This window comes from Bactrocera oleae, chromosome 3, assembly GCF_042242935.1.
Source record: "Bactrocera oleae isolate idBacOlea1 chromosome 3, idBacOlea1, whole genome shotgun sequence".
Taxonomy (NCBI): Eukaryota; Metazoa; Arthropoda; class Insecta; order Diptera; family Tephritidae; genus Bactrocera; species Bactrocera oleae.
This window is the reverse complement of record NC_091537.1, coordinates 32,988,373-33,014,902: the sequence shown is the minus strand read 5'-3', so window position 1 is coordinate 33,014,902 and position 26,530 is coordinate 32,988,373. Positions and strand designations below refer to the sequence as shown.

The window sequence follows — 26,530 nt, the reverse complement described above, 5'->3', positions numbered from 1 at the left end:
TCAACTTTAAACGTAAATATCTCGAAAACTATAAGTTTCCCGCGGCTACACAGTTTCTACATATATTCTTGATCTGGAGGATCTCCTCTATCTTCTCATGCCTATTTTATCCCCGAAAGCCTGGGACGGTATACCAAAGTTTTCCCTTATTTTAATCTCCACATAAATTTTTGTTTTCCTCATCAAATTTTTAAACGGTTAAAAAGCTTAAACATGCGTCATAACAGCTCGACAGTAGTCCATTTTGAGAATGAATATTTCATGATAGCAAATATCCACACAATACACAAGAACATAGTCAACCTCAAACGCAATTTATTTGATAGGTGGTTAGCAATTTTCATTGACTGTGGAGATGCGGCGTAATCCATTAGTTCGTTTGACAATTATGACAATTATAGCCTAGGGATGGTAACAGCGCGCGAAAAGTCGACTTTCGATTCTAGATTCGACTTAGAATTCTATGACTCTTAAAGTCGATTAATCATTGCTAAAAGTCGACTCTCAAGTCGACTTTTTTAAAAATTAAACAATTATATTTCGGTCAGTTATGTTATACTATGCTTATTTAAAACGGTTACCAAGAATACCAGCGATGATATTTATGTATGTCCAATGAGAAAGAGGTTAGTTTAACGATAAAGTATAAAAAATATATAAGAGTCGGTACATGAAAACGATACAAACTGTAATACCATCGAATGTTATAACTGTTGACAGAAAAGTCGAAGTCAATTAGTGAGAATCGATTTTAATCGACTTGAAGCATTCAAACTCGATTCTAAAAAGTCGATTATTTTAAGTTAAAGATCGATTCCTGACCAAAGTCAGAGTCGACTTTCCTATCCCTATTATAACCTCACGTAAACAAATATGATGCATGTTATTCCCCGCTTTTAAGTGGTGTTAAGTACATATTAATTCAATTATTCTAATAAAATGACAGAAAAACCAAAGGTGAGTAAATTGGATTTTACAATTAAAAACTTGCAAGTTCAATAAGTATATTTAATAAGCAGACAAGCAGTGGAAACGATGGGAAGGAAAAGCGACGCAAAGAATCAATCTTGGATCTTTCGAAATATTTGGAAAAACAAATTCGAGTTAAATTTGCAGGCGGGCGCGAAGCAGCAGGCATATTAAAAGGATATGATGCATTACTTAACTTAGTCCTAGATAATACCGTTGAGTACCTAAGGGACGTAGACGAACCATTTAAGTTAGCTGAAGAAACACGTAGTTTAGGTTTAGTTGTATGCCGAGGCACTGCGTTAGTGCTCATTTGTCCTCAAGATGGTATGGAATCCATACCTAATCCATTTATTACACAAGATGCATAATTATTAAAATTTATTAATAGTTCCATATCAAAACTTAAGTTTCATATGTTACAACATTTAATCTTTTTTATGTTTTTTTAAATAAAATATGAATTATTAAAAAGAACTAATTTAAGGAAACTTAAAAGTAATTTCATATATAAAGTAATATTTGTATAATATAAAAATATACTAAAGAAAATAGCAAAGAATACTAATCTAAACCAAATTCATTACGTATCCAAGGATATTGTGTTGGGCATTCGTTACAAGTATATAAATATCTATCTTGCTGCAAGACCCGACTTCGTAGTTTACAAGTATTTGGGATACTGCAAGCTACTTCCGGAGATTCCCACTGACGTGGTTTACAACCCCATGGATCAAATGTATTTAAGTGTGGAGTAATTTTTGGTCGACGCATCCATTGTATAACTTGCTGTTGTGTTACAAAATATACATCTGAAAGTTTTTGCAGGTCATCCATAAAACGCTATAAACAGATATGTTTATTAATTTATATTTTAGCTTATTGCTTTGTTTTACCAGAAATGCCTCCAAGTAATTATTATTATTGAACCATGTGGCGTGGAAATATAATCCGAATGGAGCACGATTCGACAAATAATGTCGTTTAAAGTTGTGGCTTAGCATGCGATACACATCGTCGCCATTCAGTTGAGATGGGCAGCTATCTATCATACCACATGTGAAATCGCCTACTTCTAACTGATTTATCACAATCTCCCAAATGCCTGGATAGCTTCTAGACGGGCAATTCTGACCTGTGCAAGTGTGAGGCATTTTAAAGTCCAGCGTATATGGCCAAAGTGGGGGATTACTAAATGGGGCCACCATCGAAGCATCGTATACAAAACCAAACTCTTTCATCATTAAAAATTGTCTATTCCAACCAATACGAAGAAATGGTACACGCATCCCTCGAATATCTTCCATTCGTATATTCGCAAAACGATTTAGAATGTTTGCTTGACCAACCATTTCATCGAACCAGTCTTCAATAGTGGCATTTTTTGACCACCATATCTCCGGACCGCGATGTCTGTAAAATTTATTTAAAATTGGAATTTATTTATTTAAATAGGTTTTAAGAATATATGAACATACGTTACAGAGTGTACAGAAATTTCGTGGCCGTCGTTCCATAGTTTCTGCACAAATTGATAATTTGTATACTGATGTGAAACAAAAAATGTGCCTTTAATTGGGCAGCCATTTGGATTACGGTTATTTGGACTAAACAAAATTTGGGTATATAAATCGAAGTTCTCAAAATTTACTGCATCGTCTGAAAAATAGAAATTTGGACCATGAACCAACTGGTAATGCCGCAGTTAATTGACTAAAAAATTAGATACTGTTCTAAAATATTTTACGAATTTGGTAATATGTCGTTGAGTTATGTACATACACCAAGTAATAAAATTGTATATAAAACAAGATAAGTTCGGGTGTAACCGGACATTTTATACTTTAGAATTCTCATAACAAAATCTGACAGATTGACCGACATTTTCTGTAAAAAGTTCGCAATAGGAACTGGCGTCCACATATTCGGTATTTGGGGCTTGTATAGTTTTGGTCCGACTAGGACAATTTTTGGTCCAACATTCTAATTGTGAAAACTTTTATCGGGATATATGGATTAGTTCTTTATTTGTATACTGGAAAGTGAAAGAATAAGATGGAATTTAAAATATTTTTGTTTAATTTCGGCCATTTTCGCACTTTAACGTAGAAATGTCACGATAATGTTATGTACCGAATTCGGATGAAACCGGTCGAGTAGCACTCGAGATATGGGGTTTCATTAAAATGTAGGCGGTGCCACGTCCATCATCCATATTCCTTAGCGAGTTTTATTAAATCTTGAATGGTTAAGGAAATATTAAAAACAATTTTTTTTTTCAAACAAAGACACACCTCGTTCATAAATTCGTTGTACTAATACATTATGTACATTATACCTTATTGTGGAGCTTAATTATGGCCCTTTATATGCTTGCGATTAATGGCGTTTTGTGGGCATGGAAATAGTCCGATTCCACCCATCTGCAATACCGACCTTCTTTGGGTGCCAAGGAACACGGAATTAATTTCGACATTTTTTGCTGTCAATATAGCCCGATTACACAGCCAGTTTTGATTTAAGCAAATCATATATTTTGTTTGTCTGGGAAAATACTGCCAATTAATTATTTTTTTCCGTGTACAATAGTGCTGAAACTAGGCAATTAGCCTTATCCGATTGTAAATAGTATTTTGTTCATCTGTTAGTAATAGCTCACTCTTCGCGATAATTTTAGTTAAATTACATGGTTATATGGTTTATACTTCAATATCATTCATTATACTCTAATATACTTAATTAAATAACATAAATATACACGACCCACATGTGAACAGATGTAATAAAAACAATACATATCAGCAGTAAAAGAAAATGTTATTGAAATTAAAGAATAAAGTTTTTTTTTTTAAATTCCGATCGCCATTAAACCTTACAGGATCTCTCGCTGGCCAATCTGAAGCTTTCCCGAAATCGGTCCAGCCGTTTCGGAGTTTATAAGGAACATTCGTTCAAACTTTCTATTTTATATAGATGCTCATTACTCACTGCTATTTTTATGAACAGCTGTAAACAGCACTTTTTTGTTAAAATTAATAATGTAAAAAAAATTAACAACATTTTGAATAATAAATTGATTTGTTTTTGTTTAAAATAATCACAAAGTTCACAAATCTGTGAACATTCATTTACTTTTTGATATATATTTTTATGAACACAGCTGTATATAACAACAATCAACGATGATGATCAGTTTATTATTAATTATTTATATATATAATTTAAATAATAACAATCTTATCATTTAAGTTGGACCAATTTACATATACACTAGGTAGAAAAAGTCTCCGCTCACCAATCCGTGGAATGTGTTTCAATGAAAATATTATTAAAATATAAGCGTTTTTGAAGTTCTTTCCAGAATATGAGATGCGCATGCTAATAGCATTACAGTCGCCAAATTTAATGGAATTCCTATGTGCATTTGCAAAGTTAAGGGCTTTTTTGAATTCTACTAATTATACCCTGAATAGGGTATATTAATTTTGCCACGAAGTTTTTATACCCTGAACAGGGTATATTAATTTTGCCACGAAGTTTGTAACACCCAGAAGGAAACGTCGGAGACCATATAAAGTATATATATAAATGATCACCGTGACGAGCTGAGTTGATTTAGCCATGTCCGTCAGTCTGTCCGTCCGTCTTTATACGCGAACTAGTCCCTCAGTTTTTGAGATATCGATCTGAAATTTTGCACCTGTCCTTTTCTCACAAAGAAGCTGCTCATTTGTCGGAACCGCCGATATCGGATCACTATAGCATATAGCTGCCATGTAAACTGAACAATCGGAATCAAGTGTTTGTATGGAAAACTTTTTCATTTGACGAGGTATGTTCACAATATTTGGCAGAAGAAGTAATGCAATCTCCGAAGAAATTGTTCAGATCGGATCACTATGGCATATATCTGCCATACAAACTAAACGATCGGAATCAAGTACTTGCATGGAAAACGTTTTCATTTGACACAATATTTGGCATGAGTTTTTGCTAGAAGAAGTAATGCAATCTCCGAAGAAATTGTTCAGATCGGATCACTATAGCATATATCTGCCATACAAACTGAACTATCGGAATCAAGTAATCGCATGGAAAACTTTTTCATTCGACGAGGTATGTTCACAATATTTGACATGAGTTTTTGCTAGAAGAAGTAATGCAATCTCCGAAGAAATTGTTCAGATCGGATCACTATAGCATATATCTGCCATACAAACTGAACGATCGGAGTCAAGTGCTCGCATGGAAAACTCTTTCATTTGACGAGGTATGTTCACAATATTTGGCATGAGTTTTTGCTAGAAGAAGTAATGCAATCTCCGAAGAAATTTTTCACATCGGATTACTATAGCATATAGCTGCCATATAAACGGAACGATCAGAATCAAGTTCTTGCATGGAAAAATTGTTCATTAGATAAAATATCTTCACGAAATCCGGCATTGATTTCTCTCAATGGCATATAGCTGCCATACAAACTGACAATCTAAATAAAGTTCTTATATGAAAAAATTGTTTATGACAAGTTATCTTCACGAAATATGGCATGGATGATGATTGTCCAAGATATCGCTACAATTTTCGAACGAATTGTTTATATCAGACCACTATATTAAACAGCTATCATAGAAACTGACCGATCAAAATAAATTTTTGTATGGAAGTTTTTAGTATGGATTATTCTTAAGATGTGACTTCAATCTTCGAACGAATTGTTAAGATCGGACCACTATAGCATACAGCTGTCAGATTTAACCACTTTACAAATAATATATTATAAACAAATCAGATTAATTAATTATTTATACTGTCCAATTTGAGCTTTCAATAAAAATTATCTTATATCTGCCAAAAACTGTTTTGCTTGTGCCAAAAGTAAGGTGTGACATGTAGCTAATTGGGACAATAAGTTGAAAAATGTGTTAAGAATAGATACATAAGAGTAAGGAGCAAAAATATTATTTAATTAACCATAAAATAAACAAATCCCTAATTATTCAAGATATATTATTATTTATTAATAATAATAGAGAACTATCTAAAGATAATTATTCAGTTTTAAAACCCTAATTAACTGATGGATAGGTACAAACCAAATCTAGGTAGAATAATAGGTAGGAAATAAATAGTTCGAAACGTAGGTAGAAAACATAACCTAGGTAAAAAAAAACCTCGATAATGCCCCTTTTGTAGTCAACGCCTTAATATTTTAACTAAAATTACTTGATCAAATTTGGCATGGATTATTGGCCACGGTAACAATAAAATATCCTAAGAAACTTTTCTGATCTGACTACTGTATCACATAGTTGCCGTACAAACTGATCGATCTAAATAAATTTGTAAAGTAGAAAATTATGTTAAGAATATATACATAAGAGTAAGGAGCAAAAATATTATTTAATTACCCATAAAATAAATAAAACCCTAATTATTCAAGATATATTATTATTTATTAATAATAATAGAGAACTATCTAAAGATAATTATTCAGTTTTAAAACCCTAATTAACTGATGGCTAGGTACAAAACAAAACCTAGGTAGAAGAGTAGGTAGGAAGTAAACATAGTTTGCAAGTTAGGTAGAAAGTATAACCTAGGTAAAAAAAACCTCTACAATGAACTTTCTGTAATTAACACATTAGTATTCCTACGAAAGTTGCTTGATGATACCAAGAAGGGCAAAAGAGTTTACAGATGTGTAGTCGGGCTCTAAAACATTCAATAAATAGGACTCAACGCATCGGATCACTTCAGTTTACGCGAGCAGCTTAAACTTTCAACAACGCAAATAACTTTCAAAATCAACGAAAAAATCCTTTTTTTAAATAATACGCATTCTTTTAATTATATTATTATTACTTAATTTATTAATATTTTAGTATATTTTTTATTTGTATAATATTTTTTAATAATTTTTGAAAATGCCAAGAGTATCTAGGCAATCGCAGGAACAAAGATGTCGCAATGCTCTAAATCGAAGCCGACGACAATATAGTCAAAATTTGGAAACTAATAGACAAAGGAACGCTGACTATATTGCAGAATTACGCAGCTCAAATTTGGAGTACCGCAATGAGGAGAGAACTCGTAATACTTCTGCACGTTCCACTAGACAACAGAACCTACTTCACAGAGCTGAAGAGCAGCAGCGTAATACAGTAGGTCATTCAAATAGACGTTTGAATCCAGAATATAGAGCAGCGGAGCAGGAGCGCAACACAATGGGTCATTCAAACAGGCGCTTGGATCCGGAATATAGAGCAGCGGAGTAGGAGCGCGACACAATAGGACATTCGGTCAGGCGCTTGGATCCGGAATATAGAACTGAAGAGCAGGAACGCAACACCGCGGAACATTTAAATAGGAGAACCAATCCTTAATATAGAGCAGCGGAGCAGGAGCGCAACACAATGGGTCATTCAAACAGGCGCTTGGATCCGGAATATAGAGCAGCGGAGCAGGAGCGCGACACAATAGGACATTCGGTCAGGCGCTTGGATCCGGAATATAGAACTGAAGAGCAGGAACGCAACACCGCGGAACATTTAAATAGGAGAACCAATCCGGAATATAGAACAGCGGAGCAGGAGCGCAAAACAATGGGTCATTCAAACAGGCGCTTGGATCCGGAATATAGAGCAGCGGAGCAGGAGCGCGACACAATGGAACGTTCTGTACGGCGCCAGAATGCAATAATAAGAGAAGAAGAGAGGCAACGAGATGCAGCATTGAGGAGAAGTCGTCGAGAAGATCCAATAAGAAGACGTCGTGAGCAAATTTTAAATTCTTCTCAAAGAAGAGTGACCCGCCAGCAAACCAGGCAACAACTAGCAAACGAGCAGGAATCAACGTTGGAAAGAGTACAATTGCATAGATCGAATCCCGCAAATCGTCAGTTAGAAAGCGAAAGGCAAACCAGGAGGAATATAAGAAGACGTCGTGAACTTTCTCCTGATGCACAGCTAGAAAAACAAGAACGTCAACGTCAACGTCGAGCTGCCAATATCTTTGATATGTACGCATTGTTGATAAAGAAAGGACTCACTGAAATATGCGTCTGTTGCGGTGGCACTTGGTTCCCTCATCAAGTGAAAAAACTAGAAAAATGTCAGACTTCAACAAAATTTGCGCGCTCAGAAGATGCTAGAAAAGTGTTTTATCTGTCATCAAAATTTCCGTCTTCGAACCAAAAGTACAACTTTTGCAACACATGCTATCGTATTGTTAGGAAGGGCAAGATACCAAATATCTGCCTATCGGAAGGATTGGAGTTTCCTGATATTCCGGAATGCCTTCAGGATTTAACGTGTCTAGAAGAAAGACTGATATCACCGAGGATCCCATTTATGCGCATCATCTCCTTAGGATATGAACGACAATGTGCTATTCGTGGAGCAGTTGTAAATATCCCCATTTCAGTTGTAGAGACAGTCACCATGATTCCACGAAGATTTGATAACAGCCACATTATTCAAGTGCACTTGAAATGTCGATTGGAATATGAACAAAATTTTATGACGGAGACAGTGCGACCAGCAAAAATATTGGAGGCACTAAACTATCTGCTGGGTACAGAGCTCTACGTCAAGCATAATATCCAAATGTCAAGTGTTTGGCTGGCAAATGCTGGAAACGAGGAAACTGTGCCATTTATTGCGGATCTTGCAGATGAGGCAGAAGTAAGTGACCTTCTTAATGCCCGTCAGGAAAATGTGCCGCTTGAAATGGAAGAGGATTTAAATCCAGGTGGTCAGGAGACTTTAATGGACAATGAACCCGTTGAAAATCGATCCATTGAACGGGTTGCAATGGCACCAGGACAAGGTAGATGGCCAAGGGACGTTACAACCGACGACGATGCTCATGAATTGTCGTATCCAACGATTTACTGCGGAAAAAAGAGGACATCTACAACCACTTATAGTAAAATTGCACAATTGCAATTATAAGTTCTACGAGTTAGAACGCATTCAAAATGCAATTTCCATTTGCCTGCGTAAAATGTCTGGATCGAGGAATATAACTGCTGCAAATGTGGGGATGAAAATTTTGTCAGCAACCTTATCCAGCATGATGAAGGCTATCATGTACTCAAAGGACTTCGATCCTCACCTGCACATTGGGAGGCTAAAAAGAAGAAAGTTTTAGCCATGATCCGCCAGTTTGGTTTGCCAACATTTTTTATCACAATGTCTGCTGCAGAAACAAAATGGCCTGAGTTGTTAGTCATATTGAAGAAACTGGTGGATAAAGTAGACATTTCGGAAGAGGAAGCTACTGATCTATCAAGCTCTGAAAAGGCGAGACTGATAAGGACAGATCCAGTTACATGTTCCAGGTATTTCGACAATCGATTCTGCCAAATGCTAAAATTATTACAAAACGGGCTATTTGGAGAGAATTTAGTAGTCCGTTACTACTACAGAATTTAATTCCAGCATAGGGGATCACCACATTGTCATGGCATGTACTGGCTAAGTAACGCACCACAATTGGAAAGTGATGGAATCACCAACACAAATGATGTTGAAACATTCATCGATCGACACATCACATCCCCATCACCGATGGGGATGATTTGGACTTACTGGAATTCATTCAGTATCAAAAACACAGACATGGTCGAGCTTGCCTAAGAGACCTACATGGAAAACAAGTGTGCCGATTCAACATGCCATATCCGCCGATGCCACGGACAGAAATACTTTTCCCTCTGGAGAATGAGGAAGGTATTGACAACACAAAGCTCAATTCCAAAATATACAGGAACTATTAACTCTAACGGATCTCCCAGAGGAAGAAATAATACGGTTGAACTGCTTCGAAAATTTTTTGACGGATGAGCGAATCAACATTGACTATGAAGGATACAAGCTTGCTCTTCGCTCATCTGTAAAAAAGCCACACATTTTCCTAAAGAGAAAAATTTCAGACAGGCTTCTAAATTCCTATAATAAAAATATCCTTAAATTGCATAGAGCAAATATAGACATTCAATTCATTCTGGACGCATACGCTTGCTGCAGCTATATCATTAATTATATAAATAAATCCAATAGAGGAGTATCAACATTATTGAGACAAGCCATGGAGGAAATAAATGCAGGGAATTTCTCCATTAAAAGAAAACTGCAGCACATCGGAAACAAATTTGTAAATGGATCGGAAATATCGGCTCAAGAAGCAGCTTATAATATTTTGGGACTGCACCTATCAGAAGCCAGTAATGGGGAAATATTTATAAATACATCCAAACAACCGAGTAAGGATGATAAAGCCCCGACTTGAATTGAATGCTTTACAGGAGGACTCTACGGACATATATGTGCCGAGTGTACTGGAGCACTACTCTCAAAGGGCCGATCAATTGGAAGAACTATGCTTAGCAGATTTTGCAGGTTCAGGTTTGGTTCAGATTTTGCAAAACAAGCAGAAATGTTTCTGATAATAACGAAGAATACAACGAAGTAGAGAACGAGGATGACACGACAGCTGCACTTCCAATGGCATTAAAGGATGGATCAGGATTTTTAAGGAAAAGGAAGCAAGCCCTTATTCTGCGTTGGAAACGTTTTAGCGTTGAAAGTTCAAGAGCCGATTTCTTCAGAGAAACCGCCATGATGTTTCACCCATGGAGAAATGAGGAAACAGACTTAATAAATAATGACGTCGAGAGTATTTGCAATTCACACAAGGAGCAAATTGAGCTGAATAAGCTCAAATATGACAAATTTTCATCGAACGAACTAGAACGGATTTTGGAAAACCTTCATGTCACAGCGGAAGAAACAGCTGATGATCGAGCTGCCTCACAACTTTTAGATCCCGAATTTAGAGCTCTAGCCGTTCCAGAGCAAACAGGAGACATTAATGTTTTTCAAGAGCACAACAATACAGAGGAAGAGGAAGAGGCGGTTCGATTAATTAAACTCCCACCTCTAATATTAGAAGACCATTTACTGGCAATGGTGCAGTCACTTAACAGTAAACAGAGGGAATATTTTGCTCATGTTATGCACAATGTCAGTAAAAGGGAAATCTTCTTCGAATATGTCGGAAGCGGTGCTGGAGTGGGCAAGAGTCGGCTTATAACAACTATATATCAATCGTTGACATTGCGAGCTAATAGTGTACCAGGAACCAAACCCGAAACAGCCAAGGTGTTACTCTGCGCACCCACTGGCAAAGCAGCATTTGGAATTGGGGGCCTAACCCTTCATTCGGTTTTTTCACTCCCCGTCAACCAGTCTTCCGGCGATCTTCGGCCACTAAATAGAGACACATTAAACACAATTCATGCCAATCTCATAGATATTAGGCTTATTATAATTGACGAAATTTCAATGGTTGGAGCAAAGATGTTTCCATATTTAGATTGCAGGCTAAAGCAAATTTTCAGGAGCACTGCTTACTTTGGAGGCATACCAATTATCGTGTTTGGTGACTTAAAGCAGCTGCCGCCAGTAGGAGATCGATGGATATTTGCGCCGAATAGGAATGATCATTACAGTACAATTACAGGAACACCGCTTTGGGATCAATTTCGGTACTTTGAGCTCACTGAAATAATGCGCCAGCGTGAAGATCAAGCATTTGCTATCGCTTTAAATAACATGTCAGAGGGAAATATGACACACGCTGACATCCAATTAATCAAAAGCAGGAAAAAGACCTCTAATGAGATACCGAACGAAGCCATCCATCTCTTTTATTCAAATGCTGGAGCAAATGATTTTAATTTAACTAAACTGGCGAACACGATGACCGAGGAGTTCATTTCGACTGCGAAGGATACAATTAAGTCAAGTTCCCTAACAGAACGCAGCAGGGCAAACATTTTAGAAGCTGTGAAGTCTTTTAAGCCATCGGAAACACAAGGAATGCTTTATACATTGCAGCTCAAGACTTCGATAAAATATATGGTGACAGTCAACATAAGCATAAGTGATGGTCTCGTCAATGGTGCTACGGGGGAACTAATGCAGGTTGATTCCGAATCACATAGATCTGAAAGTTCAGTGGTGCGACTATGAATAAAATTCGCAAAATCAAGAGTTGGAAGCTTTGCACGTTCCAAGCAGCCTCACAGTCGCAATGCAGATTGGACACCAATCATGAGCGTGGTCCGATCATTCCAATACAAGAGAAATGAGCAAATAACCATAGAACGCAGACAGTTTCCGGTCATTCCAGCTGAAGCCATCACGATACATAAAAGTCAAGGTGGAACATACACACAAGTTGCTGTTCATCTAGAGGGTAGAGTAAGCAGATCAGCTTTATATGTAGGATGTAGCAGAGCCACAAGTGCCAATGGGTTGTATATAGTCGGGACAGTTTCTCCCCCGAACCCATTTGGACCGCAGGATCCAATTAAAACTCAACTTAATAGGTTGAAGACAGAAGGAGCATTGACGACATGCTACAGATTTTTGACTGAAAAATCGGAACAACGTCTAGATATTTATTATCAAAATGTAAGGAGCCTAAACAAGCATATTGAAGATATCAGATCAGACAAGCTGATTTGTTCTGCTGATATTCTGTGCTTTGAAGAGACAAGGGCCTTACCTCAAGAAGAATTCCCAATAGAAGGCTACAGTGTTATTGCACGCCTCGATGGAGAAACAAGATCATCCCGACGACGCCCTGCCAACGGCCTTATAATATACCACAAGCAAGATAGGTGCCCAGGTCTATCAGAAGGATCATTTTCAAGAAACGACACCGGTTCAACAAACGTTTACCAACTGTTAAACGTAAACAATTCAACAATTTTCATATCACTTGTGTACAGGAACCCCCGCTATAGACTTCCGGAATTTAGAAACCAAGTGGAAAATAATATTCGTCAGATAACTGAACAGTATAATGGACCGTAAGTAGTCCTTGGTGACTTTAACATATGTCGCCTAACAGCAACTGATGATTTGGAGGCTCGATTGCAACAGTTAGGATTTCAATCTTCATTGGCTAAGGTCGCCACAACAAAACAGGAAACAGCAATAGATTGGGTATGGACAAACATGGATTCTGCAATGACCTCATGTATCACATATGAAACACCATATAGTGACCATGACGGAATATTTTTAAGCTTTAGAAAATAGATATATTATATATATAGATATATGTTAGATTTAATATTATTAAATTTAAGTTTGTATTATAATATAAAGTGTAAGTCATAGATGTAATTATTGTAATTTATATATCATATAAAATAGTATTATAGAATAATAAATATTATTATATGTTATATATTTTCTAATTTCTATAAATATTATAATTTGTTTTGTTTTCCATTAATTTAATGTGAATAATCAATCAGCTTAAAAAATTAAAATTTATGTAAATGTCTGAAAGATCTATTTACCTCAATAACTAACTTTAATTCGAATAGAAGATTGTTTATAGCAAAGAACCTGGCTAGAAAGAACTGGCAAAATGCTTTCCGTTGGATGCAAACCGTTGGCAAGTCACGTTTTCAAATGTAGTCATACATATAGTAGTTACTAAAAGAAATGCACCTGTGAAGGGTATTATAGCTTCGGCGCAGCCGAAGATAACGTTTTCTCTTGTTTTTTATTTATTTATTTAAACGCCAATCGGCAATATACATAGATATAATAAAGAATTAAAGTATTATACAAAAGTAGCTAGGGTATATTAGTGTAATATCTGGAAAATATTTAAATAATTGTAAGTTAATATGTAATTCAGACTAGATTTAGATGTAATTCAGACGAGCAGGTGTCTCTTGGTGTTTTCGGTAAAAGCAGCGTATGTTCCTCCATAGAAATCAATTTCACCTTGAAGTGAATTTACTAAATTAGCACTCTATTCTGAGGACCATGGATAACATAATTTTTCTTGGATTTCGATGTTTTTAGTAATCTATTTCGCCTCAGGGTAAGACCAGCAGGGGCGAGTTCAAAACTGTTTAGGATCTCATGAGCACACACCATCTGTCTACTAATGGAAAATAAGCAGAAAAAGTATCCGCTCACTGCTTATTACATTAGTTTATTGTTGTTTCTACGCGTTTAAGACCTGATAATTTTTTGTGCGTTGTTGTCAATAATTCAGATTTAGATAATCGAAGGAAAAACCTGCGATTTGTGAGTAAATTTTTCGAATTATTCAGCTTTAATCGAAATGAGTGCAAAAGGCAAATAAATAAGTGTTGATGAGCGGAAAATAATATTAAAATTAAGGGAGGACGGTAAAAGCTTTCGTGAAATTGGACGAGTTGTCAACAGAACGGATTCATCAGTGTGATACGTCATCCAGACTTTCAAAAAAAACGGGAATTATTACTAAAAAGCCTTGATCTGGACGTCCGACTGATCGGGAAACACGCAAAGTTGTATGTCTTGTAAAGGTTGATCTGCGTTTAACAGCTTCCCAAATAGCAAAAATACGATTTAAAAATAATATGCAGCGACACAGCAAGAAAAATATTAAAAAGGGTTGGATATCATGGGCGAGTGGCACGCAAAAAACCATTCATTTCCTTAATTTAGGAATTTCCTAATATTTGGAAAAAAAGAAAGACAGATGGTGTGGCGAAAAACTGGTACGGCCTTTGAAGCGCGAAATCCTACTTCAACCGTAAAGCATGGTGGGGGTGGAGTTCAATTGATTGGGTGTATGGCAGCAAGTAGAGTTGGTGGCATTGAGTTTATCGAAAATATAATGAATAAATGTGTTTATCTAAATATTTTAAAACGACAAATGAAGCAAAGTGCTGACAAATTAGGATTGTCAAAAGTGTTTTGTTTTCAACAGGACAATGATCCTAAGCATACAGCGGAACTTTTCACCTCTACAGTCACCTGACCTCAATCCAATTGAGCATTTATGGGCTCTATTGGAGCGCAGAATCCGCACACATACGATTAGCAGCAAAGAAATGCTCAAGCCCGTTATATTGGACGAATGGAGTAAAATGTCAGCCTAAGATACGAGAAATGAGCGGAGACTTTTTCTGTTCAAGTTAATTGTTTTTAAAATGAAAATGAACTCTGTGGCTTTTGTTCATTGAATAATTTGAAAAAAATTTTTTTAAAAGAACATTTTTTTAAGATATGATTTAATAACACAAAAAAAAATTCTTAATTGGTCAGTTGGACAACCAGTTATTTTAGTTCAAAAGATTTTGTACCCAGTGAGCGGAGACTTTTTCTACCTAGTGTATGTATATGCCAACTTTCATGAATATCAGTTGACTCGTGTCTGAGTTCATTTGGAACATACACACGGACTCTGAATTTTTATGTATTAATATGTACATAATAGACTAAGAGCCCGTGGACGACAGACTGTATGTATTTTATCAAAGTTGATATTTTGCTTAAAGATTCTCCTATACCTACCTTACATGAAATCGGGAACCACTAAGCACAGCGAAGGTAGCTATGACATCACTAAGGTAATACAGGTATGAAAATTATGAGTATTTCGAAAGGTTTTTAACAAAGCTGCCATTTGGACATATTAAAGAGTACATGCATCGTTCAAAATTAGTGAACTGTGGGCCGATACATTAAATGTGAAACATAGACGGAAAGTAGTTGCTAAGGTGCAGAGAACAGCAGCTCTGAGAGTCGCCTCGGCTTACCGCACTGTATCCGAATCCGCAGTGCTAGTGATAAGCTGCGTAATCCCAATAGATCTACTCGCAAAGGAGAGAAGACAACTCTGGTTATGGAAGAAAAATGGAACGGAAATACACATGCAAACAAGACAACAAGCAAGGAAGCAAACACTCGAATTTTGGCAAGATCGGTGGACAAGGGAGCGCAAAGGGAGATGGACCGCCAATTTGATCAAAGATATAGAGACATGGCACAGTAGAAAACACGGCGAGGTGAACTACTAATTAACATAGATGCTCTCCGGTCACGGATATTTTCGAAAATACCTGTATAACATGGGTAAAGCCGAGAGCCCCGCATGTATTTACGGAGACGAACCACTCGATGATGCAAACCATACCTTCTTTAAGTGCCATCGATGGAATGAAGCTCGGAGAACTCTAGAGAACAAAGTTGGAGAACTAAACACGGAAAACCTAATAGCGAAAATGATAGCTAGCGGCGAAAACTGGAAACAAATTGCCTCATATGTCAAACATGTACTACGCATCAAGAAAAGGGACATGGACGCGGACCCTCCGAAGAATCCCACTCAATAGAAGATAGTCAGCCTGATGCTGGCTACAAACCAGTAGGCATCCCTGGACGCAGAGAGAGTAGAAACTGACCCGATATGGGTCCATCTGGGAAACCTTGCTCTGAAGTAATGCGAAAGCGGTCCCGGGGAAAGGTAAAAAGTATTAAAAATAATATATCTAAATATCAGATTTTTTTAAATACTTTTGAAACATTTTTTTCTTTTAATTTTTAAAACGTCTGCTACGAGGTAATAACCAACAAATTGGTCTGCCATTAATTTTGAACGATGCATGTACTCTTTAATATGTCCAAACGGCAGCTTTGTTAAAATACTTTCGAAATACTCATAATTTTCATACATGAAATACCTTAGTGACGTCATAGTTACCTTCTCTGTGCTTAGTGGTTCCCGATTTCATGTAAGGTAGGTATAGGAGAATCCTTAAGCAAAATATCAACTTTGATAAAATACATACAGTCTGCCGTTTACTGGCTCTTAGACTATAAGTACATACGAAAGTATGTTTTCGAAAGAAATAATAAAAAAAAGTCGTGTGCAACATAGTATATCTGAGAGCAGGGAATTCTTCCTTACGGATTAATTGAGAGTAAGAGAAAGAGAAAGAACGAGAGAGAGAGAGAGAGAGAGAGAGAGTTATATCGGGATAATCGGAAAAAATAAGATGTGGTATAAGTCAATGGAGAGTCAATGTTTAATGAAGCGCGTTCATTATAATATTATATATCAGATCGATTTATCAACAGTTTTCAAACAATTCAACGATAGTCTTCGAAATTCATCTTGTAAATATGTCTTTGTTGTTGCAGCTCTCTGGCCATGGTAAGAACGTAAGTCGTCATTTGTTGTATTTATCCATAATCCTTCGACACTAGTTTTAGTCCCTTTTAATCATTTACATAATTGGCAATTATGTTGCCGTTAGATAAAAGTATTTATTGAAAAATTACTTAAATATTTTCCCGCAACATTATTCTATTCACTGCACTAAAAATTGTTCACTATACACTAATAAATTAGGTATATTTCACGAATTAACAAAAGTGTTTATGGTTTGTGTACAACTTACATGCATCTTAACTAAAAAGAATTCCGTCACAATTGCGGTTGGCGCAATCTTGTATTTTATCATTCTTGATATGATAACGGATGCTGTTGTCATAACCTTCTGTACTCTAATGTTTCAGTTAGGGACCGACGGAAAACCGTAGACCGTATCAGCTGATATGATCTGTCTTATGAGAGTGCAATGTAAATGAACACTCACCACCGCTGCTACCGTCCGTAAAGTAGGATATCCGCGAAAATTGGTTTTTTCCCATAAAAACGAGTCAGCAGATTGTTCTCTTACAACGCAAAGTTGCCAGTCTCGATTTTTGTGGTAATTGAAAAATAAACTTGAATATATTTGAAATTTTCTTAAACTAACTCAATATCACCGTCGAATGCAATTATTTATAAATGGGTAGACTGTTTTAATTAGTTGGATTTTAGTTTTGATCTGTTTTATAACTGAAAAGCTAAATATGTATGTGCAAAACATAAATTGAGCAATGGCAACATTGCTCAAATGAAAACAAAAGAGAACAACTGATTTCTACGTTGTCACTACGGGCATAACTTTTGAAATTTCTTTTGATACGCACGATAGCGAAATTCGAAAAGTCGACAGATGTCTTGAAACCAGCTTCTTGAACATTTTGAAGACGGCAGCGGCATATCAAACAGCCGTACTAAAACCCTTCACTTCATTGAAGTTTAAATATTTTGTTCAAAGTGAAACTTTTCAATTGTTATTACAAATGATATATCAGCTATTTTATGCTTCTGTTGGTAAAATAACGTTCGATTTGTTAGAGCTGTGAATAATTTTACGTTTTTTTATATGTATGTGCAATATGTAGGTAGAAGCCTGCGAAATGAATTAATCAAGCATATGTATCAAAATGTATGTACGGTTGGTTAAAAAGTTTTTGTGCTGGTCTACGGCTGTAATATCTTCTTCATTCGACGAAGAAGCAATTCGTACTTTAATTCGTTTAATTTTGTCATTGTTTAAAGACCTTTGTGAGCAGGCGCATTGTCTTGATGAAAAATGATTTTTTTGTGCTGCAAACCAGATCTTTTCTCAAGAATTGTTTCATTCATCTTGTTGTTTAATCATTAAAGTGTGGGGCATTAACTTTCCAAACAGCTTTTACATATGTAATTATCCATGTCAAATATGAAGTACTCGTTCGTCTGAGATGTCTATGGCAATAGCAATTTCACGCTTAGTCAAACATGGATCTTCACTAACAATATTATAAACTTGCTCAATTACTTCTTGTGTTTGCGTTTTTTTGTCGTCCTTCGCGTGGATCGTCTTCAAGCCTAGTACGACCACGTTTAAATTCACCAACCCAAAATTCAACGGTGCTTTTTGAAAGGTAAGGACCACACTTCTAACAATTCAACAATATCATAAATTTCCTTTGCTTTAAAACCTTTCAAAACAAAAATTTGTATCACTGCGCGATATTGAATTTATTCCATATTAAAAAAATACTCTGACACGTCAATTTCAAATGGCTTGTAAACAAAGAATTAACTGACAGAATGCTGTAGTGCTATTTCTAGGTAAGCACTACTCACTTTTCAACCGAATTGCTTCAATGTGTTCAGAAATAAAGAGATGCCCAACTGATCTGTCATTGGAAATGAGAGCGCAATTGCTAAACGTCAAAACCTCCTGAGCTCGGGCAACTGTCAAAGTTCAGGAGGTCTGATTTTTAGCAATTGGAAAGAGAGGGACGGCCAAAAAAATATGTGAGCAGAGCTCACTTGCTGCTGTTGAAGATCACTAACAAAAATTTGAAAACAATGAAAATGAAAGAAAACGCGAAATTGAAATGTATGTGATGAAATCTTCTGTGATGCAATGCTTAGTGGTATTAATTTTCAATTGAAAATTATAATACATTATTAAATCATTTATTAATTGAGAGCTAATACATTTATTCTTTTGATTAAGTATTGAAAGTTCAGAAATCAATTGTTTTAATATATCACAATATCACAAAAATGGATTTAAATAGTTCTGCATATGTTCCCAAATTCCATAAATTCCCCAAAAAAATGTTTTTTCCGATCTGGCTACAATGGAAAATGTTATAAAAAACGCTAATTTTGAGGCGCTCTCACACTGGAAAAACTTGGACATCCTTTTATCTTGCATATATGTGTTGCTGCTTGGGAAATGGGAAATTTTATGTAATGAAGCATTGAGTGATGTCTTTTATGACAATAAAGGCAATTGAAATGGTTTTTGCAATTTTTATATGTATGCTCATGTGAAAAGCAATTTATACAAAGTCTTTATGATCTAGAGAAATCTTTCAATTGTTTCCACGTTGGGCACTTCTTTCGTGATGAGACCGATTGCTCCCATAGAACTAACGATTTTTCTGGTAATGCGGCGGTGCATATGTTTACCAGTATAAGGTCCCAGCTGTCTGTGGGAATGTTTTGTGTCGATAAAACCGACAAAAAATTGGAAACAGTGGATTGAAGTTTGATAATTTCTTCACTTGTTTCCTTTTGAATTTTTGACAAGTTTATTAGTAACGTTATTTGTTTATCGACCAAAATTCTCACTTTTTCATATCTAGATCTTAAAGCTTCCCAAGACAAATTGAAATTATCGTCATAAACGGCTGTAAACGTGTCCCGGAAGGTGTTGTTCAAAAACCTCCATGAAATATTTCTGTGTCACATGCATTCACCTTGAGATGGATGCCTGAACTTGCCTCTTGACTTTGAATTTATGGCAGCTTTACTCTCAGATGTGAAGTAGGTGCAACTGCTTTTATTAGTTTTAACTGATCCGAAATCATCGCTTTAGTTTCTTTACATTGCTCTAAGCCTTCACAGTTTACGTAAGCCGAGGATTTAAAATTATGTGATAGATCCGAGTCGCTAGATTCCATTATTGCGTTATGGAGACGTTTTTAAAAATTGCCAAGATTTCCTTTTTGATTTCTAATACCGATTCAGAGTTGTCTTGAATCGGCGAAGATGAAAATCGAGTACAGTATCGTATTAGACTGTCACTCTCAGAAATGAACTTGGCAACCTTTTTTGAGCGAACTATCCGCTGCTAGTGTATTTTGCTTTTTATCAACATTCATCACTTTTTGTTTATGTGTTCAAATATGGGTCGAAAGGAATTAAATTGTTCTTAGTGTAAGTTGATTTTAGTAAAGCGATAAATTAGAATTAAAACCGAATACTTTATTGGGTAAATAAGAGTTTTTTATATTGGATTAGATTAATATTTTCTTGCGGAATACATTTTTAAATTTGTATTTAATTTTTAATATTTGTTCTGGTTGTAAATTTTATTTTCTAAATTTAATTATTAAGAACCGAACTTTTAATTTATCAATACTTTTTATGTCCTTATGTTGAGGTATATAGGTACACCCTATGTTAATAACAAGGACTTGTATATATGTGTTTATGTTCATATGCAATTAAGAGCTCGTTGAAGAGATCAATGCGTTTTTTTCGTACGCAATCTTTGTTGCAAGGGCGGTATTGCGGAGTAAATAGATATACTACAGTATATGCTTCAATATTTATGTACGTTTATTGTTCAAATTAACAGTTTATTTTTAACACCGCTTTTTGTATGTTGGTTTTTTCATAAATTATTTATTTATTTTTAATAATATGTAATAGTTTTAATTTCACCGTCTATTTATATTCGAAATAATATGTAATTTTTTCAATTATTTGGTAAAATTTCCATATCAAATTGACCCAATGTATATTGGTTATATAAACGTAGGCTGATTATATGCCGTATGTATGTACATATATATAATATGTATATGTATGTTAGCACTACGAAGAGAGCGCGAAAGAGAAGTATTTAAGCATTAAGCAAATATGCATATATGTACAATAAGTGTTTTTTTTTTATATTATTTTGGTTCTGCAGAGGTAGAGTTCTGTTTGTATATACGATAATATAAGTATATGCCTTACGAATATATGCCTTGTGCGTTTTGTCCCAATTCCTCTTCTCTTTTCTTGAAAGCTTCGAGCTGCTTATGGGTTCTTGTGAGTGTTGCTGTTTTTTAAATTCGCGCCCGTTTCTTTTTTTTTGTATTTATGTATATTTTGCTTGTAGCTTTCGCACGAGCTAAGAAATGTATTCCTATCTATACCTAAATGTTTCAAAACATCAAAACCATAAAACAAATCTCCTCCTTACCTCTAACAAACAAACCAAATATATCAAAACATCGGTCAAGACCATTGTACGTGCTTCAGGTAGAAAGAACCTCTACGAATACCACGGCGAAATCAATAAGGCATTCAAACTTGCGCTTTCGAAAATCGAAATGTCCCGTGAACAAAACGATGAAGCCATGAAGACATACGCAATACACAAGCCGGATCTTATATAGCCAAAACCCAAGAGATCTGGAGCATGCTTATGCTATTGCCAGTACAATTTATCACGACAATTACAATCAACAATTTGAAGTGCAACCAAGGTATTTTCAACAACAATCAAGAAGTCACCAATTAGAAAAATGCTTCTCTCTACAAAATGATCGCCCCATTTACAATCCAGCGACACAAGTGCAACACAACAGCTTCACCCCATACAATGAACGTGCAAATAAACCAGTACTTATGGAAGTCGGCAGTTCTAGACAGTTTATACGCCCTAATCAACCCCAACAACGACACCGTAAGCAACAAAGGAACAACCAGTCACATCAAGTCGAAGTAGAATCTACCGCCCTCACTTTGAACAACAATACGAAATTGGAAGTACTTTTTTAGGCTAATAAACGGGCTACCTTGCATACAAACTAGATGCGGGATCACAGGTACTCCCGTTACAATCCTAATTGATACGGGATCCACAAATAATTATATTAGCCTAAGCTTAATATTGGTGGTAAGCCCGTGCCTATAAAACCCATAAAAACTAAAACTACTCATGGATATTCATTGTTGAAATCCAAACAAATAATAACTTTATATAATTATTGGCTAGATGAGTTACGCCTCCCCCCTCTATACACGCCACTGAGCGCAAACACACCACATCAACACAATATACAAGAAGACTCCACCCACTAACACACACAAACACATATCACCCCTGCAGACATCACACCACTCAGACCACCCACACATACACATCACATCACATCACAACTCTACACAACCCAACACTCAAAAGGGACTAACACAGGACCAGAGCCCCTTTTTTCGTTCGCAACTCGAGCCGTTCCGACGTACGCCGACCGTAGTAATTTTTCGCCCGAGTATCCAGATATTCATTGGGATTTTGTGATCTATATTTTTTTTACATTTGTTTTAATAAACAAAGCGGATACCGCCGGATAACCTACATTAGATTTCGAATCTATTTTAATTTTATGTGCTTGCACCAAAGGCATTTAAAACAATGAGTGCAAACGAGTGTAATATTCATGGTCCTTCGAGCCGGATTTGAACCAGCGACCTATTGAGTGAAAAAAAACCTTTGAAACGAAAAAAGAAAAGTTCTGTGAAGTATCTAACATTTAATAAAGACACAAATGAAAAAAAAAACAAAGATATACGTGCTGTGCAGTGCCAGTGGACACAAAAAAAAAAAATATATATATATATGTATAGATATATATACAAGTGACTGAAAAGTGCTGTGCAGTGGACTGACATACATATGCACATAGAAAACAAAAAAAAAAAACAGAAAAAAAGAGTTATTTTCAACGGAAAAAAAAACAGAAGAAAGTGAGTGAAGTGTGGAGTGACACAAACATATATATTATGTATATATATATACATACATAAAAGAAGCAAGAGAAAACCAATAACTTGCGCGAAATAATACCTAATTACGTACGGGCGTGAATTTCAACAAAAAATAACAAAATACATACATAACCATACAGAACGGGCGCGAATTAAAACAAAAACCTCAACAGCAAACAACATCAACCACACCAGCTCACCAAAGTCACCCACCGCAGCTAAGCAACAAAGGACTGGGCAACAGATCGAAAGGCACATGCACAAGCACATATATAATATTGTCCCCAAAACCCCTTGGCGGACCCCAAAGGGAGTCGTATCGATTCCTCTTAGTATTGTATATTTTCTAATATACATATGTATGTTAAAATTTATGCTTTTGCGGTTTATTTATTACATAAATCCGTCTTAATAAAAACAATAACAAACAAGTAAGGAAGAGCTAAGTTCGGGTGTAACCGAACATTTTATACGCTCGCAAAGTCAAATAGTATACTCGTTTGAGATTTCTTTGTGGATTAACTGATATTTTCGGTAGAAGGTCAACTATAGGCACTGGGGTCCACATATTTAGTACTTAGGGGCTTAAACAGTTTTGGTTCGATTTAGACAATTTTTGGCCACAAGGTGGCATACTTTAATCGCATTATTCACGCAAAGTCATTGTTGGCCGATACAGTCATTGTTGCTTGATTTGCATAGTGGAAAGTGAAAGAATCAAGTGGTATTTAAAATGGTGTCATATGGAAAATAGGCGTGGTTGTAATCCGATTTCGCCCATTTTCGCACTATGACATAGAAACATGAAAAGAACGTTACGCACCGAATTTGGTTGAAATCGGTTAAGCAGATCTCAAGATATGGGTTTTCACCTAAAAGTGGGCTGTGCCACGCCCACTGTCTAATTTTGAACGCGGTTCCTATAAAGTCATCTTATACCATCTCAGAGATAAAATTTTATGTCTCTGGCGTGTTTAGTGCTTGATTTATCGCGCTTTTAGTAGTTTTTAACAGTACCGTTATATGGGGAGTGGGCGGAGTTGCCACCCGACTTCAACTATTTTCACACCGTCAATAGAAGTGCTAAAGGCATTTGCTTCCAGTGAATTTTGTTATTATAGCATTAGCGGTTTAGGAGATATGCACATTAAACCTATTAGAGGCGGGACCACGCCCATTTTTTAAAAAAAGGTTTTAACTACAGATGCCACTCCCTAATGTGATCCTGTGTACCAAATAACAGTCTTGTATCTTATTGCGGAGCTTAGTTATGGCAATTTATTTGTTTTTGATTAATGGCGTTTTGTGGGCGTGCCAGTGTTCCGATTACGCCCATCTGCAATACCAACCGTCTCATGGTATCAAGAAACATGTCTACCAAGTTTCATAAAGATATCTCAATTTTTACTCAAGTTAGAGCTTGCACGGACAGACGGACGGACGGACAGACAGTCACCCGGATTTCAACTCGTCTCTTCATCCTGATCATTTATATATATATAACCCTATATCTAACTCGATTAATTTTAGGTGATACAAACAACCGTTAGGTGAACAAAACTATTATACTCTGTAGCAACAGGTTGCGAGAGTATAAAAAGAACGGTTACCAAACTGTTTTAATATTTCAGTTTATTTTCCGGTAAAAACCGAAATACCGCTAAAAGATAAAACAGTTTGGTAAAAAATATATATCCAAATATATAACGAACTCTTGATTGCCTAATTGCTTACCGTTGTGTTCAAACACACAAAAATATCTCTACAACAAAAGTATTTACTTGCACCTATTTCCTGCAATACCCCTTATACTTTATCAAGTATAAGCAGAGAACGTATATCATAGAAAAGGTTCAATTGCGGACCAGCGTGTGAATTGTCAAAACCTAACAAGATTTTAATAGTGGATTTCACCACATCTGGCTCGGAAGGAGAAATTTTAACAGTGGCGCGTAAACAGAGCTGAGCATTGTATAAAAATTATGCTCAGAGACTTGCTTTGATATTACAGCTACATGTTAGCCTTTTGGCTTATATTTTTATACGTTTATATGCAATCATATTTATTGATATGAATATCATTTTGCGAATTTTTATGAATGCATGGAAAACTGATAAGATCTTTTAAATTATGAAATTTCGAAATAATATTTATAGTAAATTTGGGCATTTAATAATTTTATTTGGTTTTTACCTAATATACATTCCTAATAAATATTTAATATTATAATAATAGAGATTAAATTTATTACAATATATGTATGTATGTACATCTTTCATCATATTAATCTTATATAGTCATATGTATGAACGTATGTATTTGAATGTACGCATTCAGAAAAGTCAAATCATGATTTTATCACTTATCAATACACTATATGTGCGCGCATGGATTTATATGTACACGCAATATCTACATAAAATTGCCGAACAAATAATGCATACACAAACCTACCTACATATGTGTGTACGTACACATGTAAATATGTCACCCGCAAAAACTACGAACATTGTTCTACAAAAACAACAATCGTCACAAGTAATATGTCAGCCAAATAGGCGAAGCCCAAATTTATAGTAAATTGCACAACAACAACATTTTCATTCATGAACGCAGGCGTACTTTTAACAAGCAACCTCGCTTCATTCATAAAAACAGACACCCTCTCATCTCCCCGAGCATGCGTTTGCCTACATGCTTCTTTTCACGACGATGGCAAAAGCTAAAAATCATAAATTGAACAAATTTCTGATATTCCCTCTAGAAGGGAAAAGTGACAACCCCTCAAATATGAGTATTAAAATATTTTAGAATAAAAGTGACAACATAGTATATTTGTCGATTTACAATTCAAGAAACTTTTTAAAGAAAATATTCAATATTCCTCTGATTTATGTATACAGTAAACCCCGGTTAAGTATCAATACTCCAATCCCTCTTATCTGCCTGTGTCTTGCTGCATCTCAGGTTTTTTTTTTAATTTTTTAAGGAAAAAGGTAATTTTTTTTTTAAAAACAGAAATTATTTTTTTGGTACCACTCGCTTAAGTACCACTATCGCTTATGTTTCAAAGCACAAAAAATTTGCATCTTTGGTTTTGGCACTTAACCGGAATTGACTGTATTTGTCAAAGAACGTGCGTATGTAAATATTCGAATTTTTTGTACACACATCTGCCCATATATATGCACATGACTTGTTGACTTTGTTTCCATTTACGCATGCCACGTTGTATATGAATAAGGGTTGATTTTGCACTTGCCATATGCGATGTATGTTTGTAAAAGTGTGTATGGTTCTGATTTCCCATGAAACAATGAGTGTACCTATTTGCATTCATACGTTGCATATATACAAATTAACAATTATAATGGGTGCTTTCATATTTGTTTATATGCACACATAATTATACATATACTTACATATATATGTATAAGAATATTTGCGACCGCTTGGTCTTTTCTTATGAGGTTATGTCAAGCAAGAGGAGTACAAAATCAAACCCAGAAATCTGCCTGAACTGAAGCA

The 26,530-nt window shown here is 35.6% G+C and overlaps 2 protein-coding genes across 3 annotated transcripts in view; one reads left to right on the top strand and one right to left on the bottom strand.

Moving 5' to 3' along the window:
• Window positions 1-796: 796 nt before the first annotated feature.
• Window positions 797-1,446, top strand: LSm7 (U6 snRNA-associated Sm-like protein LSm7). Its single transcript, XM_014245632.3, has 2 exons — window positions 797-957; window positions 1,020-1,446. Exons 1-2 carry the CDS (start codon window positions 940-942, stop codon window positions 1,338-1,340), a joined length of 339 nt encoding a protein of 112 aa, XP_014101107.1. The 5' UTR covers window positions 797-939; the 3' UTR covers window positions 1,341-1,446.
• Window positions 1,334-26,530, bottom strand: part of ChLD3 (Chitin and LDLR binding deacetylase 3) — a 105,951-nt gene continuing 80,754 nt past the window's right edge. For both annotated transcript variants that reach the window (XM_070106380.1, XM_070106381.1), the window contains 3 exons: window positions 2,448-2,628; window positions 1,866-2,382; window positions 1,334-1,812 (listed from right to left, as the gene is read on the bottom strand). In XM_070106380.1, coding sequence (XP_069962481.1) covers window positions 1,534-1,812; window positions 1,866-2,382; window positions 2,448-2,628 — 977 coding nt within the window. In that variant the 3' untranslated portion in view covers window positions 1,334-1,533. The remainder of the gene's footprint in view (window positions 1,813-1,865; window positions 2,383-2,447; window positions 2,629-26,530) is intronic.